At 36.3% G+C, this 19124-nt stretch overlaps 1 protein-coding gene across 4 annotated transcripts in view; it reads right to left on the bottom strand.

Annotated features, from left to right (window-relative positions):
* Nucleotides 1-19124, bottom strand: part of COP1 (COP1 E3 ubiquitin ligase) — a 263415-nt gene that overhangs the window by 208854 nt on the left and 35437 nt on the right. For 2 of the 4 annotated variants that reach the window (XM_054475121.2, XM_054475140.2), the window contains exons 4-5: nt 11289-11365; nt 10349-10468 (exon numbers count right to left, since the gene is read on the bottom strand). In XM_054475121.2, coding sequence (XP_054331096.1) covers nt 10349-10468; nt 11289-11365 — 197 coding nt within the window. The remainder of the gene's footprint in view (nt 1-10348; nt 10469-11288; nt 11366-19124) is intronic. The other 2 variants (XM_054475142.2, XM_054475131.2) reach the window with 1 other exon arrangement.

Raw genomic sequence — 19124 nt, 5'->3', positions numbered from 1 at the left:
TCCCAGGCTGGAGTACGGTAGCACGATCTCAGCTACTGCAGCCTCTGCCCCCCAAGGTGAAGCAATTCTCCTGCCTCGGCCTCCCAAGTAGCTGGGATTACACATTTGCACCACCATGTCCAGCTAATTTTTGTATTTTTAATAGAAACTGGGTTTCACCATGTTGGCCAGGCTGGTCTCGAACTCCTAAGTGATCTGCCTTCCTGGCGTCCTAAAGTGCCGTAATTACGGCATGAGCCACCATGCCCAGCTTAAAATCCTAACCAAAAAAACCCTAGATAACTTTATGTGTGTTTCCCCTACTTGGGTTCAGATTCCCTATCTATAAAATGTGCAGGTAACATTTCACAAACAGGAGTCATCATCCCATACTTTAGACAGGATATTACTATTTAGGTAATAATTTTTCTCTTGAACACTACGGTATTTTCCTTAAATCTACTGTCAACAGAAAACTTCTAAAGGATATTCACTTCTGCTTGTGTAGACAACAGACTTCAAATAAGGGTACAGATATATCTGAGAATGCATGAAGATCTTCCAAAGCGTGTGTGGACACAGAGGGTTTTAGGAAGTTGATTCCCTAATTCTCCACCATCTACCTTTTCTTCTTCTAAACATGTCTGCTCACAGGACATCACTCCAGTTCTCAATTCTAGCCTCTTTCATCAAATTTTCTATTCTCACTTTGTACAGAGGGTTGTAAGGAAGGGATGGCAGCAAAGCAGGCAGGCTTGTCACTTATCTTTTACCTACCCAGAAGTTTACATTGATACATGCCCCTGGGGTATAAAATTCTCTGGAATAACAAAATAAGGCAACAGAAAATACTGCAGTTTGGAAAAGTGGATGACTCTAAAGACTAGATAACAAATCCTTTTATAAGTCAGGTAGTTCCCAAGTCTTTGTACTGACAGAAATGAATACTAGTGATTTCTGTACATTGATTTTGTATTCTGAGACTTTGCTGAACTTGTTTATCAGCTTAAGAAGCTTTTCGGCTGAGACCATGGGATTTTCTAGATATAGAACCATGTGATCTGCAAACAGATAGTTTGACTTACTCTCTTCCTATTTGGATCCCCTTTCTTTCTTTCTACGCTTGACTGCTCCAGCCAGGACTTCCATTACTATGTTGAATAAACAGGAGCAGAGAAAGAGGGCATCCTTGTCTTGTGTTGGTTTTCAACGGCAATGCTTCCAGCCTTGCCCATTTAATGATGTTAGCTGTGGGTTTGTCATAGACGGCCCTTATTATTTTGCGATATGTTCCTTCAATACCTAGTTTTTTGAGAGTTTTTAATATGAAGGGGGGTTAAATTTTGTTGAAAGTCTTTTCTGCATCTATTGAGATAATCATGTTGTTTCTGTCTTTTGTAGTTCCATTCATGTGATAAATCACATTTATTGATTTGCATATGTTGAACCAGTCTTGCATCCCAAAGATAAAGCCTACTTTATCATGGTGGATAAGCTTTTTGGTGTACTGCTGGATTCCATTTGCCAGTATTCTGTTGAGGATTTTTGCATGGATGTGAATCAATAATACGGGTCTTAAGTTTCCTTTTTTTGCTGTGTCTCTGCCAGGTTTTGGTATCAAGATGATGCTGGCCTCATAGAATACTTAGGGAGGAGTGCCTCTTCCTCAATTTTTTGGAATAGTTTCAGTAGGAATGGTACCAGCTTTTTTTTGTATATCTGGTATACTTATTACTGATTTAATTTTGGAGCTCTTTATTGGTCTGTTCAGGGATTCAATTTCTTCCTGGCTCAGTCTTGAAAGGGTGTATGTGACCAGGATACACAAAGGAATATAAATCCTTGTATTATAAAGACACATGCACATGTATGTTCACTGCAGCACTATTTACAATAGCAAAGACATGGAATCAATCTAAATGCCCATTAATGGTAGATTAGATAAAGAAAATGTGGTGCATATACATGATAGAATGCTATGCAGCCATAAAAAAGGAGATCACGTCCTCTGCAGGAACATAAATGAAGCTAGAAACCATTATCCTTAGCAAACTAACACAGGACAAAAACCAAATACACATGTTCTCACTTACAAGTGAGAACTAAACGATGAGGACACATGGACACATAGAGGGGAACAATACGCACTGGGGCCTATCAGAGGGTAAAGGGTGGGAAGAGGAAAAGGATCAGGAAAAATAACTAATGGATACTAGGCTTAATAGCTGGGTAATAAAATAATCTGTACAATGAACCCCCATGACACAAGTTTACCTATATATAACAAACCTGCACATGTACTCCTGAACTTAAAAGTTAAATACAAAAAGACTGAAAGGATATGAAACTAGACGATGACAGTATTAGAAGGAAAATTGAAAAATCCATAATCATATTAGTAAATTAATATACTTTCTTCTGCATTAGCTGGGTTTTTATTTTAAAATAATTTTAATAGAAAATTTTAAATAGAAAGATTATTAGACATAAAGAACATAAATCCTTGAAACAATTTCAGAATACACATGCTTAAAAGCATAAGAGGAATATTTACAAAAAGTGACAACAGTTCATAAAATGAGTGACTTAAATTTGGAAGCACTGGCATCACAGACAACATTTTCACAATACAAATCATTTCAGTTAAAAAAAATTGGTGTTTAATCCTCTTCAGACTAAAATGTAAAAGGTTACTTCCACAGTAACAAAAAAAGGGATAAATCAAAAAATGCGTACTCTTCTTTAAAGCCAATGACTGAAACTAACTGAAGCAGCGATGAAGCCCCAATTAAGCTAAATTCCTGAAAAAACCAAAGAGGTCAGTCTCTCATCCTTGCTCCTAAAAACTAAAATAAATAAATAATTTTATAAATAAATAAATATAAATTTAAAAATCGATGAAATTAAGAGCAAAGCAGACATAGCAGAGGAAAGGAATAACAAACTCAAAGGCAGCTCAATACAAATTATTTAAATTCACGGAAAAAAAGGAAAATAAGAACAGAGCATCAGAAGTCTGTAAGATAATATGAAACATTATAACAACATATGACTAGAAACCTACAGAGAAAGGAAGGAGAGCAAAGGGCTGAACAAGTAATGGCTCACCATGTTCAAAAATTAAATCCTAGGCACTGAATTTGTTCGCTGCCAAAAAACAAAATAAAATAAAGGACAGATCCTCTTGTTCCATGAAACTCAAGAAGAATAAATACAAAAATAATAAAATGTAGGAATAACAGTCAAATTGCTGAAAACCAATGTCAAAAAGAAAATCTTAAAAGCAGAGAAAAAAACGATATACTAGCTTTAGGAGAAGGACGGTAAAAACGACTACTGATTTCATCAGAAACAAAAGAATAGTGAAAATATCTTTAAAGTGTTTTAAAAAGAAAACCCAAAGCTTCTATATAGAGCAAAACAATCTGCTTTAAAAGAAATAGTAAAAAAGTTATACAAGTAAAAGGGAAATCAGCCAGATAGATGCAAGAAAAAATGAAGAGCATCTGAAAAGGTAAATATTTGGGTAAATAAAAAAACGGTCTGGTGGGTTTTTGTTCTTTTTATTTATTTATTTTGGTATCCTATCTTCAAAAGCCAAAATAACAATGTTTAAAAAAAGAAAAAAAAAAGTTTGGTGAGACTTATAACATGGTTTGAACCAAAAAAAGCGGAAGTTTAGTAAAGTGAGTTATGTGGTATACCATATATTCAAGATTGCCTGCAAACGTATTGTCCTTGAAGTAGCATACTATAAACTGTGTGGGAGAAAAGGCCTTTTGTCATATTTAGAGAAAACACTAAAATTACAATAAAAAGAAGTACATGAAAAATAGAGAAGATAAAATGAGATACTGAAAACCCAATGATGTCTAACGAAGGCAAGAAAGGAGGAAGAGGTGATAAGGAACAGGAGGGAGAAATGGAAAACAAATACCATGGTGTAGACTCAAACCAAACCATACCAATAATTATATTAAATAAAATTTAAATGGACTTGAGCACTTCAATTCAATGCACTTACTAGACTGTGTTTTTAAAAAGAACAGAAAAAAATACCTACCTACTGTTAAAGACACACACTTTATAAGGACAATGACAGAACTAAAGTACAAGCATGAAGAAGACTATACTATGGAAACATTAACTATAAGTAAGATGCTGTGGCTCTATCAGTATCGGACAAAGTAGACTTCAAAACAATAAATATTTCCAAAAATAAACATATCCATTTCATAATAATAATAAAGGAGATGATTCATCCAGAAGATATAAAAATTCTAAACACGTATGAACTGCACCTAATAACAGGGCTTCAAAATACATGAAGCAAAAATTACCAAAAAAGAAAACAAAAATACACAATTAAAATAATAACTGTAACACACTCGTCAGCAACTGACAGCAAGGAGGAAAAACAAATTTAATAATATTAACTGGTTGGGTCTGGTGGCTCACACCAGTAATTTCAGCACTTTTGGAGGCCAAGGCAGGCAGATCACCCAAGGCCAGGAGTTCGAGACCAGCCTGGTCAACATGGTGAGATGCCATCTCTACCAAAAATATAAAAATTAGCCGAGGAGGGTGGTGCGTGCCAGTAATCCCAGCTACTTGGGAGGCTGAGGCAGGAGAATCTCTTGAACCTGCGAGGCAGAGGTTGCAGCAGAGATCATGCCACTGCACTGCAGCCTGGGTGACAAAGAGACACTCCACCTCAAAAAAATAATAATAACAACAATAATAATAATATTAACCAACTCTACATAATCATATTTATAAAGAACTACAATGAATAAAAACACTGTTTTCAAATGCAAGTGGAGTATTTACAAAACAGATTATGCTGAGCTACAATGAAAATCACAATCGATTTCAAAGGACTAAGCACATGCAAATTGAGCTTCCCCTTCTGGCCAAAATGGAGTAAAGGGGACTAGATTTACATTCCTGCCTTAAACAACAAAACACCTGTCCAACTATATGAAACAATGCTTTCCAGACAAAGGGCCAGAAATATTACATGTTCCCAGCAGCCAGAGTAGAAAAACCAAGAAATATACATGCATCAGGTACTCAAAAAGGTTGTCTCAGTAGTGAGGCAAAACTAGCAGAGACAAAAAACTGCTCTGGTCCTCCCTATCATACCTTAAAACCAAGCTTCAAGAGATTCAAACTGTTTCCAAGTAACTTAACTACATGTCAGGACAAAGTTCAGGAATATATAAAGGATTACAAAAATATTCAGCACTGAACAAGGTGAAATTTATAATTTCTGGCATCTAATTAAGAAACAAGCATGCAAAGAAGCAGAAAAATATATCCTACAATAAGGGAAAAAGTCAATCTATATGGAGAAAAATTGAAGACAGCAATAGAAACTATCCAAAATGAACCAGAAAGATGAAAAAGATCAAATAAAATGAACAAAACTATTCATCAATGACCTAAAGAACAACTTCAACTAGCCTAAGAGATACGTAACTGGAATTCCCAAAGTGGAAGAGGGGACATAAAAATATTTGAAGAAATAATGGCCGAAAATTTTCTAAATCTGAGGCAAACTATAAATCTACAGATCTAAAAAATTCAAAGAAACCAATAACAAAAAACACAAAGGGGAAAAAAAAACCCTATTGCAGGGCACATCATAATCAAAACACTTACACCCATAAAAAGAATATCTTAAACTGGGAGAAATATATTTCATTAAGAAGACAAAAGGTAAGAATGACAGCAGACTTTTCATCTGAAACAACGCTAGGAGACAGTGGAGCAACATTTCTTTAAAAGCCAATCTGGAATTTTATACTTATATGGAGTACCTTTCAAACACAAAAGTAAAATAAAGACTTTGTCAGACATATAAAAGAAATAATTCGCCTCCCACAGTCCTGCACTAAAGAAATGGTAAATGATGTCCTTGAGGCTAAAGGAAAATAACAGATAGAAACCGATCTACACAAAAGAATAAAGTACACCAGAAATGGTAAATAAATGGGTAATATAAGACTTGTTAGAAATCTCCATAATTTAACCACAATTAATAACAACGTATTGTGGAATATATAACACATTTAGAAGTAAAATATATGACATAAAATACTACAATGGCCAAGAGAGAGAAAATGAAAGTATACTGTTTTTAAGGTTCTTTTTTTTTTTTTTTTTTTTTGTGGAGACAGAGTCTTGCTCTGTCTCCCAGGCTGGAGTGCAGTGGCACAATCTCGGCTCACTGCAACCTCTGCCTCCTGGGTTTAGGCAATCCTCCTGCCTCAGCCTCCCAAGTAGCTGGGACTACAGGCGCACACCACCATACCCAGCTAATTTTTTGTATTTTTAGTAGAGACAGGGTTTCACCATGTTGCCCAGGCTGGTCTCGAACTCCTGAGCTCAGGCAATCCGCCCACCTCGGCCTCCCAAAGTGCTAGGATTACAGGCGTAAGCCACTGTGCCTGGCCTAAGGTTCTTGTGATACAGATGAAGTAGTATAATATTAATTTAATGTAGAATGTGGTAGCAATTGTATTAAAAACTCTAAAGCAACCACTAAAAAGACAAAAAATTATACGTGATGAACCAACAAAGCATCTAAAATGGAATCACCTAAAATCATGTAAATTATGTTCTCCAACTATAATGCAATTCGACTAGAATTCAATTACCAAAATATATACTTGGCAAAGTAGTAATATACAAAATACACGCACACACACACACACATACACAAATCAGTAAAAGACAAATGATCCATCAGGAAAATGGACACAGAATATGAATAGGTAATTCATCAAATAGAAAACAAGGGTGGCCAAATGAAGAAATTCTCAACTGTACTAGTTATTACAGAAATGTATTTTTAAAACACACATACACACACACAAACAGCATTTGATACTTATCAGACTGGCAGTAACCAAAAAACAGAAAATACCAAGTGTTTATATGGCACAAACCCACAGAAGAGCAATCTGTCAATATCAAATATTTAATAAGATTAAAATGTGCACACATACCCTAATGCGAGCACAAGGAGAAAGGTATACTAAATGTAGTGCTGACACAACTAAGAATTGAGAGGAACCTAAACGCCCATCAATAGAATAATAGATATATTTCTGAAACAGATTACTATAAGAAGTTAAAATAAACCAAATCTACATTTATCAATATGAACGTCAAAAAGTAAACAAATAGGTATATTTCAAAAGGATAATTACAGAATGAAACCCTTTATATAAATCTCTAATTTATACAAACAACACTTTATATGGTTGTAGATACTAACATACATAAGAAACGCATACACATGCTTGAGAAGGATTCTTGCCAACTTCATATGGTGGTCACACTGGGAGAAGGGAATGAGATGAGAGGGGTTTAAGCATGAAAATAATTAATTCTTAAGTCAGATCTAAGACATACGCCAAAATCTTCACATTTATTAAAACTAGGAAGGAGTATTTCAGAGCCCCATATTATTTTCTGTACTTTTCTGTATGCTGGAAAGATTCAGGTTAAATAATAATGAAAAGTAAAACAGAAAGCAATAATGTAAAAAAATCTGACAGGAACTTTGCTTCTGAGGTGGCTGTCTCTTCAGAAAATAATAGGAAAGAATCTGTAATCTAATAAGACAACTGTGTTTCTTCAATTCGAAGCCAAAAAGGAAACAAAGACTAATGCTGCCATATCAGAAGGTAGGAAGAAGGTTACCAGTTCTCACTTTCACTATGTAATTACCTGCTTTTGGTATGGTAGCCCACACACATCTTTTTTTTTTTTTTTTTTACCTTAAGTTCTGGGACACAAGTGCAGAATGTGTAGGTTTGTTACCTAGGCAATACCATTCAGGACATAGGAATGGGCAAAGACTTCATGACTAAAACATCAAAAGCAATGGCAACAAAGCCAAAATTGGCATATGGGATCTAATTAAACTAAAGAGCTTCTGCACAGAAAAAGAAACTCATCACAGTGAACAGGCAACCTACAGAATGGGGAAAAATTTTTGCAATCTACCCATCTGACAAAGGTCTAATATCCAGAATCTACAAGGAACTTAAAACAAATTTACAGGAAAAAAAATAAACAACCCCATCAAAAAGTGGGCAAAGGATATGAACAGACACTTCTCAAAAGAAGACATTTATGTGGCCAAAAAACATATGAAAAAAAAGCTCAACACCACTGATCATTAGATAAATGCAAATCAAAACCACAATGAGATACCATCTCACATCAGTCAGAATGGCAATTATTAAAAAGCCAAGAAACAATAGATGCTGACGAGGCTGTGGAGAAAGAGGAACACCCACATACATCTTTAAGTGTGCCTGTTATGAAGTAGTCCAGAAAGCTTCTTTCTTACCACCTCCGTTGGGGGTGGAGGGATTAAAAATTATAGTTTTCTCCTAAAGTAGAAAAGGAAGAATCATTAGCTTAGTTATATGAAGAAATCAGGGATTCCAACTGCTTCTTAAACAGATTCTCAACCACTCATTCTGTTTTCAGCCTTTACTGTGTCAGATACCTGATGGTCCCAATCCCAGGGCCTCTGCTCCACAATATAAACAGGGTCAGTTCTTAGCTTTCTCCCTATTGCTGGTGTAGCATTCAGTTTCCTCAGATCTACTAATCTGTTACCTTTTGTCCATCTGTTTCATAGCTTAGAAAATATTCCTGAAAATGTATCTTCTCTCATTTTATTTTTGCCTCTTTAAAATCCCTAATTTACTGTCATTTTCATCATTTCAAAAGGGAGCAAGGTAACTGCATATGTTCAATCTCTCATAAAAAGTCATTTTAGGGCCGGGTGCAGTGGCTTACGCCTATAATCCCAGCACCCTGGGAGGCTGAGGTGGGAGGATTGCTTGAAGCCAAGAGTTTGAGACTACTGTAGGCCAATATAGTGAGACTTGTATCTACAAAAAATAAAAATAAAAATAAACTAGTTGGGTGATTTAAAAATTAAAAAAATTAGTGGTGTGAGTGAGAGGCTGAGGCAGGAGAATCACCTGAGCCCAGGGGTAGAGGATGCAGTGAGCTATGACTGTACCACTGCACTCCAGACTGGGTGGGTGACAGAGGGAGACTTTGTCCCTTAAAAAAAAAAAAAAAGTCTTTTATATTACTTTTCACCATGTGAAAATACCTGCTTTACTGATTTAGTTCACAAACACACACATACAGCAGAACTCTAGCTCGTCCACAGCCCTGAACACAACCCCTGGCACACAGTAGATGCTAATAGAAAACTATGGTTAAAACTGTAAGAGAAATTCCCATGAACCCCACCTCCCAAACAGATACAACATGGGAGACAACTCATTTTGGCTGGCTCAACCTGACACACCTTTCTCCTACTAGAAGATCCCCACCACAGTCAGTGGGATCCAGATCCAAGCTAAGTTAATCATAATCTAGCCACAGAAATTTTTAAACTGCAGTTGGAAACAAAAGCTCTTTTTTTTCTTTTATCAAAAAACATACATATAAGCCAAAAGTGCAAATGACATTATTATCCACCATGTGATAAAAAAGTCTATGAGAAAAGAAAATCAGAGCTGTCCCAATCAAACAGGCACAAGGGGCACAAAAGAAAGACTCTCAACAACATTCAAATCCCTAATCTCATGTACTGGTAGTCTTCCAGAGAAGCCATGGTTCTGATCTTCTCCAAGTTTGGTGGTTCAACTATTCTTTTTTGTGTGTATGTGTTACTCACTCACTTACTATCTCAATAAATACTCCTGTTATGTTTAACCTCAGGGTAGTATTTGCTTATGCTAAGGTGTGTGTTGCTTATAATATATCACACTCAATTCCCAATACTTGCAATTTCATATTTTACGTCTTTAACATTTACGTAAAATAAATGGAATTTTACATTACATTAAATACGATATATTTAGTACAGATCTCTTTAAGTGCTCTTAGTTATGCCATAGACTACTACTGCTACCAATGGACACTTGCTGAAAGAATTGTATATAGATAAAAATAATCTCTATTTCTCCTCCAAATCTCACATATGAAGAGGTGACAATATGGCAAGAAAGATACTCATTAGAAGACAAATAACCAACAAAACTATTTCCTATGAAAATGAAACTTTACTTTCTCAAGATTTTGAACACTCAGCTTTTGTTAATAAAAACCGGTCATTGCAAATAAGTTATAATGTATTGAAATTCTTCTTTAAGTTACAAAAAGGGGGAATCTAGCAGAAGTGACACTTTGTAGCTGTTTCTAGCTCAGTAAAAATGAATGGATTAGTGAAGCCATCCTATTATTTTTCAACTTTCTACATCTTTTTCATTGCAATAAAGTTCATCATTTAAAATTTTTTTTAAGTTTAGCTACCACTTACTGCTTCCAGTTGTTTCTTCTTCTGCACTAGTAACTCCAACATAAGATTGACATTGGCCAAATCAAGGTTATCTTGGTCAGTTCCCAACCAATCTTGAAATATCTGCCACCTGTGGCCATTCTAAAAATGAAGAAAGAAGAAACACAACAACTTCCTAAGAAGACTGTTTTAGAGACTAAAACAAATGTTTACTTGCTACTTCCTAATATGCTCATTACACAGATATCGAAAATATACTATAATGTTCCAAACTACCCCCTTCCTAGCTAGTGACTCCCTACTGTCTTCTAGTTATAACTTAAACACTTTCTTCTCCCTTAAATGAATTTAGATAACCAATATAAAAGGTGCATTCGAGACTATTCTAAAGCTGTAATTTACCTTCAAAATGACTGAATTTAATTATTTGTCTAGCCATATTTTCAATTTTGCATGTAGTAAGGTATTAAGCTCATTTGCCTCGATAATTTGGGACTAAGCCTTTAAAATTGAGAATCTTTCAAAGGTTTGTTTTGTTTTTGTTTTTGTTTGAATATAGACAAAGTCTCACTATGTTGCCCAAGCTAGTCTCAAATTCTTGGGCTTAAGTGATCCTCCCGCCTTGGCCTCCCAAAGTGTTGGGATTATAGGTGTGAGCCCAACCTCGACAGTTTTTTGAAAATATCTAACCATTGTTACACCACCCAAAATAATCCTTCAAATGTCAAGTATTAAAAGACAAATGTTTCAATATAATCCTACCAGACCTTTCAAGATAGGATCACTCTAGTAAAGTACTACAGACAATGCAGTTAAGAAAGTTATTTGACTGGAACAATCCTAAACAATCTCCTTTAAGAAAAATCAATAATATACTAAACTTTAACATCTAACTAATATTAAACCAATAAAAACAACAAAATGAAATTTATTAAAAATAGTAATAAGAGTTGAAACATACGGTGCTACTCACTGAGTGGTCCAATTTGAACCTCTTTTCCTCAAATCTTTGCTTCTGTTTAAGAATGAGTTCATTCACTGAAATCAGAAACAAAATAAAAAGCACACATAATTTGTATTTTTGTTAAACGTATCGTGTTATTCTTCGGTTTAGATAGATTCTATTTTACCTATATACATAGCCTCCAAATTCAAAACATGCTAAACAGAAAGTGTTAGCTTTTTATTTTATTTCAAATTAGAAAACAGTTTTGCTGCAGCTGCTACAACTACAACTACTATTACTATAGGAGAATTCTTCAGTATATGTATTTTCCCTTACATGTTTCTCAATGATGACGCTATTGGCACTTGCTGAGAGAGAAATCCTCATTCACCATGTGAGACCATCACATGCCCCATATGGTAACAAGGCATGAGTAACTGAGTATCTACTATGAGTTAAGCACTAAAGACTTGCATTTGTTTTCTTTGTAATTTTTCTAAAAATACCATGGAAGACACTTTTAGCTAACTATCCAAAAACGATCCTACTCTTTTTCTTGATAATAACATGACTTTTTTCCAAGTATCAGACTGCCATATAACTTTCAGAGAGGTTAGATCCCATCCCAACCCCATGTATTACTTTGACTAACCTAAGGCAATCTAGTCATTCATGCCCTTGCCAGTGGTTGATGTGGTGTTAAGTATGTAACCCAATTTTGACCAAAGAGAGATGTGCTATCTTTCAGAAAGAAAAGGATAGGAGAAAAGAACCATGCCTTCATAAGGGGATGATATCTGGAACTGCTTAGAGCCATCTTGCAACCTCAAGAATAGCCAGCCAAAAGACCAAGGTATATGCTGGCAATGGAAGAAAAGAACAAGAGAAAGAACCTGACAATACCACTGAACCACTGATTACTAGTTCTAGAAATTCTTTTCCCATGAATCGATACATTTTCCATAATGTTTAACCACTTTAAATTGGATCTTTCTATTTTTCTACAACCAACAAATATAAACTGACACAAAAAACGGATTTTTTTTTTTAAAAAGGGAAACTACCACTAGGCTAGGTAGGCACTTTATAGACAATATCTTACAGATTATTCTCCCCAATTAGAGATGAAGAAATATTAGCACAGAGAGCATAAGGAACTTACGCATGGTGACATATACGATGAGACAATGCTGAGAATATAGACCCAACTGTCTGATACTTCCTACTGTATCACAATGCAAGTATAAATATTTTTGAAAACAACAAACAGATACCAAGCTCATAATAAGGATCCAAGCTTCAAAGACACAATCCAAGGTCTCAAGCAACTCAGACTAGCAAGACAGATGCATATGATACAGTACTTGTAATATTATGTGATAATCAGTACTATCATTAAGATAGATTTATAAAGTATACACGCAGAGATCAATCAAAATGTTAACAAGCACACTTCATATAGAAGGCAACATTAGAAATGGGCCATAATAGGCACACAGGGACTCACTAAGCAAAAATAAGAGTGAAGAAAAATTCAGGTGAGAGAGAGAGAGAGAGATGTGTGTCGTGTGTGTGTGTGTGTGTGTGTGTGTGTGTGTGTGTGTGTGTGTGTGTGTGTGTGTGTGTGTGTGTGTGTGTGTGTGTGTGTGTGTGTGTGTGTGTGTGTGTGTGTGTGTGTGTGTGTGTGTGTGTGTGTGTGTGTGTAGGAGATACAATGATTTAAAAGCAATGTAGTAATCCCAGCACTTTGGGAGGCCAAGGCGGGTGGATCACCTGAGGTCAGGAGTTCGAGACCAGCCTGGCCAACGTGGCAAAACGCTGCCTCTACTAAAAATAGAAAAATTAGCCTGACATGGTGGCACGTGCCTGTAGTCTCAGCTACTCGGGAGGCTTAGGCAGGAGAATCACTTGAACCCAGGAGGTAGTGAGCCAAGATCGTGTCATTGCACCCCAGCCTAGGAGACAGAACCAGACTCCATTTCAAAATAAATAAATAAATAAACAAGTAAGTAAGTAAAATCAATATAGCTAAAACAAGGGTCAGAGTGATCTTGTGAATGATTCACAGGGATTAAGAACTAAGCCTGGAAATGTAGGCAGATCACAGCCAGATTGTGAAGGGCCTGAACCGCAGATACCTTACACAAGAAAAGTTATTATAATCCAGATAAAGAAGAGAGCATGAAATAATTCAGTGAGAATAAAGAGGAGTAATAAGTCAATAAGAGGTCCGTGTCACAGTTATGAATTTAACCATTTGAAGAAAAATAGTGACTGTTAAATACTTTACATGAATATGCCACATTGAATTTTACCAAAAAATCTTACATACCATTATATTTGATTCTCAATAACAATACTGTAAGATCAAACTTTTTTCAAGAGCAACTCTATTAACTAAAGATCAAGCCTGTATTTATTTTATTAATTTATTTATTGAGACAGGGTGTGACTCTGTCACCCAGGATGGAGTGCAGCGGCATGAGCTTGGCTCACTGCAACCTCCGCCTCCCAGGCTCAAGCCATCCTCCCATATCAGCCTTCCCAGTAGCTAGGACTACAGGTGCACACCACTCCACCCAGCAAATTTTTGAATCTTTTATAGAGACAGGGTTTCACCATGTTGCCCAGGCTCATCTTGAACTCTTGGCCTCGACTGATCTGTCTGCCTTGGCCTCCCAAGTGCTGGATTACAGGCATGAGACACCATGCCCAGCCAAGGTACATCAAGCCTGTAAAGGCCACAAAATTAAATTACAAAATAAAGTTACAGCAAATGATGGCAAAAATAAAGTGTAAACAAACAATGTATTAACTGGCTTGCCATGTCATATAAAGACATTTAAATTCTATGTTTACCAAACGAAGTTTTTTACTACTGTATCAGATTTTTCATGGAGCTACTTGAAAAAATGGTTATTTTTTTCTTCTTTAAAAATGATATCCTAGGCTGGGCACAGTGGCTCATGCCTGTAATCCCATTACTTAGAGAGGCTGAGGCAGGCAGACAGCTTGAGCCAGGAGCTGGAGACCAGCTTGGGTAACATAGCAAAACCCCGTCTCTACAAAAAAATACAAAACTTTCCCAGGTGTGGTGGTTCATGCCTGCAGTCTACCAGCTACTCAGGAGGGCTAGGTGGTAGGACTGCCTGAGCTCAGGAGTTCGAGGCTGCAGTGAGCCAAGGTCACGCCACTGTACTCCAGCCTGCATGACAGAGAGAGACGTTGTCTCAAAAAAATAAAAATTTTTAAAAAACTATATCCTACAATAAACAATGGTTACCCATGGAAAATAAAAGAAGTGATTTTATTTAGTACACTCAGCTTAAGTGTTTCTTCATCAAGGAGTATTTTATTATTTTTGTACTTCAAAAATTTAACAGAAAAAAATCTCTTAAAATGCAAGGTATATACACCGGACTCAACATTCAAATGTCTACATATATATATATATATATATATGAAAGTCATTAGAGTCACACATTTAGCGGGAAAACCCTTTCAAAACTATGTCACAGCTCACAAACAAGAATAGCAAAATGGTGAATTCCATTCCATAACTTTGAAAACTTATTTTAAAAGAAATGTTTAGCTAGCATCTTATTTATACTATAGATTAAAGCATTTAATGATCAGTGTCTGTCTTGTCCACCATCGTGGTTCCTGATGCATAGTAGGCACCTGGTATTTGCTGAATGAATGAATGAATGAATGAAATCTTGATGACATGCTCCTGGATTTTAAGTGTGACATGCCACGTTTGGCTAACACTTTCACATTTCCAATTAAGATAAGCCTTAATTTGAAACCATCATCAACTCTTAGAATTGATACCTAAACCTAAGGATGTTATACATTTGTTAATTATAATTCTACAGAGCCTTACAACATCCACAGTACTAAGAACAAACATTTCTTAGTACTAAAAAAAATGCATTTTAATGCTAAAGACTCCATTCAAGCAACGGTCTTTTTAGAGGCAGAACAGTACAGTAAAAGCACAGATGCTTGAGCCAAACTGCCTAAGACCAAATTCTAATTTCACCACTTTGGCTATATAACTTGACACAAGTTACTCAACCTGTCTATGCCTTAGTTTCCTCACCTAAGGAATGAGGATGATCAAAGCAGTACCTACCTCACAAGCCTGCCATAAGGATTGAGTTCATGTACATACAGGATTGAAAACAGTGACTGACAGTAGTAAGGACTTTTATATGCATCAGCCATTTTTTTTTTAAACAGGGATTTTATACGTTGCAAGCATACTGTATTTTTTATTAGTGGTTAAGAGGATTATTCATTAGAGACATAAGAAAATTCAATTTACGATTTTTTTTTTTTTTTTTTTTTAAACAGAGTCTCACCCTGTTGCCCAGGCTGGAGTGCAATGGTGCAATCTCGGCTCACTGCAACCTCCGCCTCCTGGGTTCAAGCAATTCTCCTGCTTCAGCTTCCCAAGTAGCTGGGATTACTGGTGCACACTCCCACACTTGGCTAATTTTTTGTATCTTTAGTAGCGATAGGGTTTCACCATGTTGGCCAGGCTGGTCTAGAACTCCTGACCTCGTGATCTGCCCGCGTCAGACTCCCAAAGTGCTGGGATTACAGGCGTGAGCCACGACCCCCGACCTACAAATTTTATATATACAGAGAAAGGTAGAGAAAAAGACAGCTGGGTGAGTGGGGGGAGTACAGGGGAAAGGAAGGAAGGAAAGAAGGAAGCGAGGGAGGGAGGAAGGGAGGAAGGGATGGAAGAAGGGAGGGAGGGAGGGAGGGGAAAAAAGCAAGCAAGCGAGCAGGCAAGCAAGGGAGCTTAGAAAGCAAGCTTTGGCAGAAGTGGAGTACACCTGCAAAGTATATAGGGAGTGGTAATGGGGAGGGGTGGTAATGGAGGGTTGGACTTACCTGAATCAGCCTTTCAGGATCAGGAGAGGGAAAGAGAGCATTCAAAACCAAGGGAGGCAGAGAGGAGCAGACAGAGTATGCACACTGGAGGGAAGTAAGGGAGAAACAGAAGAGAATGAGAGAAAATGCTGTGGAAGGTAGAGAAAGATGCAGGGAAGGGAAGTCAGGAGGAAGAGGGGCTATAGTGTAGTGCTTACAGCAGGAAAGAAAGAAAATCATATTATCTATCTCAATGAAAATGTATATGACTCTAATGACCAAGAAACCAAATCCATCTTGAGTTATTTGGTTTCCAACTCTTTCTTTTCATCAAAATTGAAGAAAATGCTGACTTGTTAATAGGGTATTTAAAATTTTTTTTGTGACAATAAATCAGTAAGTGCTTCTTTAGCACAAAATTCAAAAGGAAGGCAAAGAAATGAGTCATGTTGCTGTAAAAACACCTTCAAGTCCCATCAACTTAATTAATATAAACAAGGTTTCTCAAGACTCACACATTTAAAAATAAAAATTACACAAAGGAAATGGAATCCTCTTCCTAGTAATATTCATCAATGCCACTTAAACTACTTGGGGAAAAGGATACCACACACCTTGGTAAACGGTACGTTCACTATAGAATTTTATGTCTAAGACTTTATAAAATTATGTGTAATATTTGTTTGATCAATTGTATACTACTACTAATTAAATAACAACATAGGAAACATATTTAAGACTTCTTAACGCTTAAGAGGAAATCAAGTTCAAAAAAAACTTTTAAGTGTGTAATTTCTATATACAAAGCGTACCTTGGAGAAATTGCAGGTTCAGTTCTAGGCCCCACAATAAAGCAAGTCACATGAATTTTGGTTTCCCAATATACATAAAAGTTCTGTTTACACTATACTGCAGTTTAAGTCTTATGTCTTTAAAAAAGTATTAATATATACATTTATTAAAAAATACTTTATCGCTAAAAAATGCTAATGACCATCTGAGCCTTTGGCAAGTCATAATCTTTTTGCTGGTAGAAAGTCTTGCCTCCATGTTGACGGCTGCTTACTGAGCAGGGTGGTAGTCACTGAAGACTAGGCTGGCTGTGGCAATTTCTTAAAAGAACACAATGACGAAGACTGCTGCATCAATTGATTCTTCCTTTCACAAAAAATTTCTCTACAGCCTGCAATGTTACATGATAGCATCTTTCCCATAGTAGAATTTCTTTCAAAGTTAGTCAAACTCTAAAGCCCTCTTGCTGCTTTATCAACTAAGTTTATGTAATATTCTAAATTCTTTGATGTCATTTCAACAATGTTCACAGCATCTTCACTAGGAGTAGATTTCATATCAAGAAACCACTTTCTTCGTTCATCCATAAGAAACAATTCCTCATCTGTTTAAGTTTTATCATGATAGTACAGGAAAATTCAGTCACATCTTCAGGCTCCACTTCTAATTCTAGCTCTCTGGCTACTTCCTCCACATATGCAGTTACTCCCTCTACTGAAGTCTTGAACCCTTCAAAGTCATCCATGATGGCTGGAATCAACTTCCACCAAACTCCTTTTAATGTTGATATTTTTACCTCCTCCCATGAAACGTGAGTGTTCTTAATGGCATCTAGAATGGTGAATCCTTTCCAAAAGGTTTTCCATTTACTTTGCCCAGATCTCAGAGGACTCATTATCACTATGGCAGTTATTACGAAATGTGTTTCTTCAATAAGACCTGAAAGTCAAAATTACTCCTTGATTTATGGGCTGCAGAATGGATATTGTGTTAGCAGTGTGAAAACAACCTTAATCTCTTTTGTACATCTCTATCAGGGCTGTTGGGTGACCAGGTGCATTGTCAATGAGCAGTAATATTTTGAAAGGAATCTTTTATTCTAAGCTATAGGTCTCAACAGTGGTCTTATGATATTCAGTAAATCACACCGAAAAGAGATATGCTGTCTTCAGGCTTTGTTGTTCTATTTGCAGAGCACAGGCACGGTAGATTTAGCATAATTCTTAAGGGCTCTAGGATTTTCAAAATGGTAAATGAGCATTGGCACTTAAAGTCACCAGCTGCATCAACCCCTATCAAGACAGTCAGCCTGTCCTTGGAAGTTTTGAAGGCAGGCACTGACTTCCCTCTCCAGCAATTAAAGTCCTAGATGACATCTTCCAAAAGAAGGCTGTTATATCTACACTGAAAATCTGTCATTTACTATAGCCACCTTCAACAATGATTTTTACCTAGATCTTCTGGATAATTTGCTACAGCTTCTACATCAGCACTTGCTGCTTCACCTTGTACTTCTATGTTATGGAGATGGCTGTTTTCCTCAAATCTCTTGAACCAACCTCCGTTAGCTTCAAACTTTTCTTCTGCAGCTTCCTCAACTCTCTGAGCCTTCACAGAATTTAGGAGAGTTAGGGTCTTGTTCTGGATAAGACTTTGGCTTAAGGGAATGTTGTGGCTGGTATATATCCAGACTACTAAACTTTCTCCATATCAGCAATAAGCAATTTTGCCTTCTTATCATTCGTGTGCTCACTGGAGTAGCACTTTTAATTTCGTTCAAGAACTTTTCCTTTGCATTCACACCTTGGCTAAAAGATCTTAGTGACATTCTTCTGAGCACACAGAGATATGAAGTGAGCACATGGTAGTGGAAAAGTGGCATCAAGAGACTTAATGCAGGGCTGCCACAAACTTTCAATTTGTTAAAAAAAAATGCAACTTCTATAAAGTGCAATAAAGCAAAGTGCAATAAAAGTATGCGTGTATATACAATTTTGTTACAGAAAAGTACTACAGGCAGATCAGTCAGAATTTCAAGCATGGAAATAGATTATAAGGATAAAACTATGTGTGTGATATGAAATTTAAGTAGAAGCTCACAAAAAAAGGTAATGAATGAAATTTCTGGTATTGAATAAAAAGCTTACTTATATATTTTTAAATCAATATTTA

The sequence above is a fragment of the Pongo pygmaeus genome, chromosome 1, assembly GCF_028885625.2.
Source record: "Pongo pygmaeus isolate AG05252 chromosome 1, NHGRI_mPonPyg2-v2.0_pri, whole genome shotgun sequence".
Classification (NCBI taxonomy): domain Eukaryota; kingdom Metazoa; phylum Chordata; class Mammalia; order Primates; family Hominidae; genus Pongo; species Pongo pygmaeus.
Note: the sequence above shows the minus strand (reverse complement) of the source record. Positions and strands in the feature narration are given on the sequence as shown.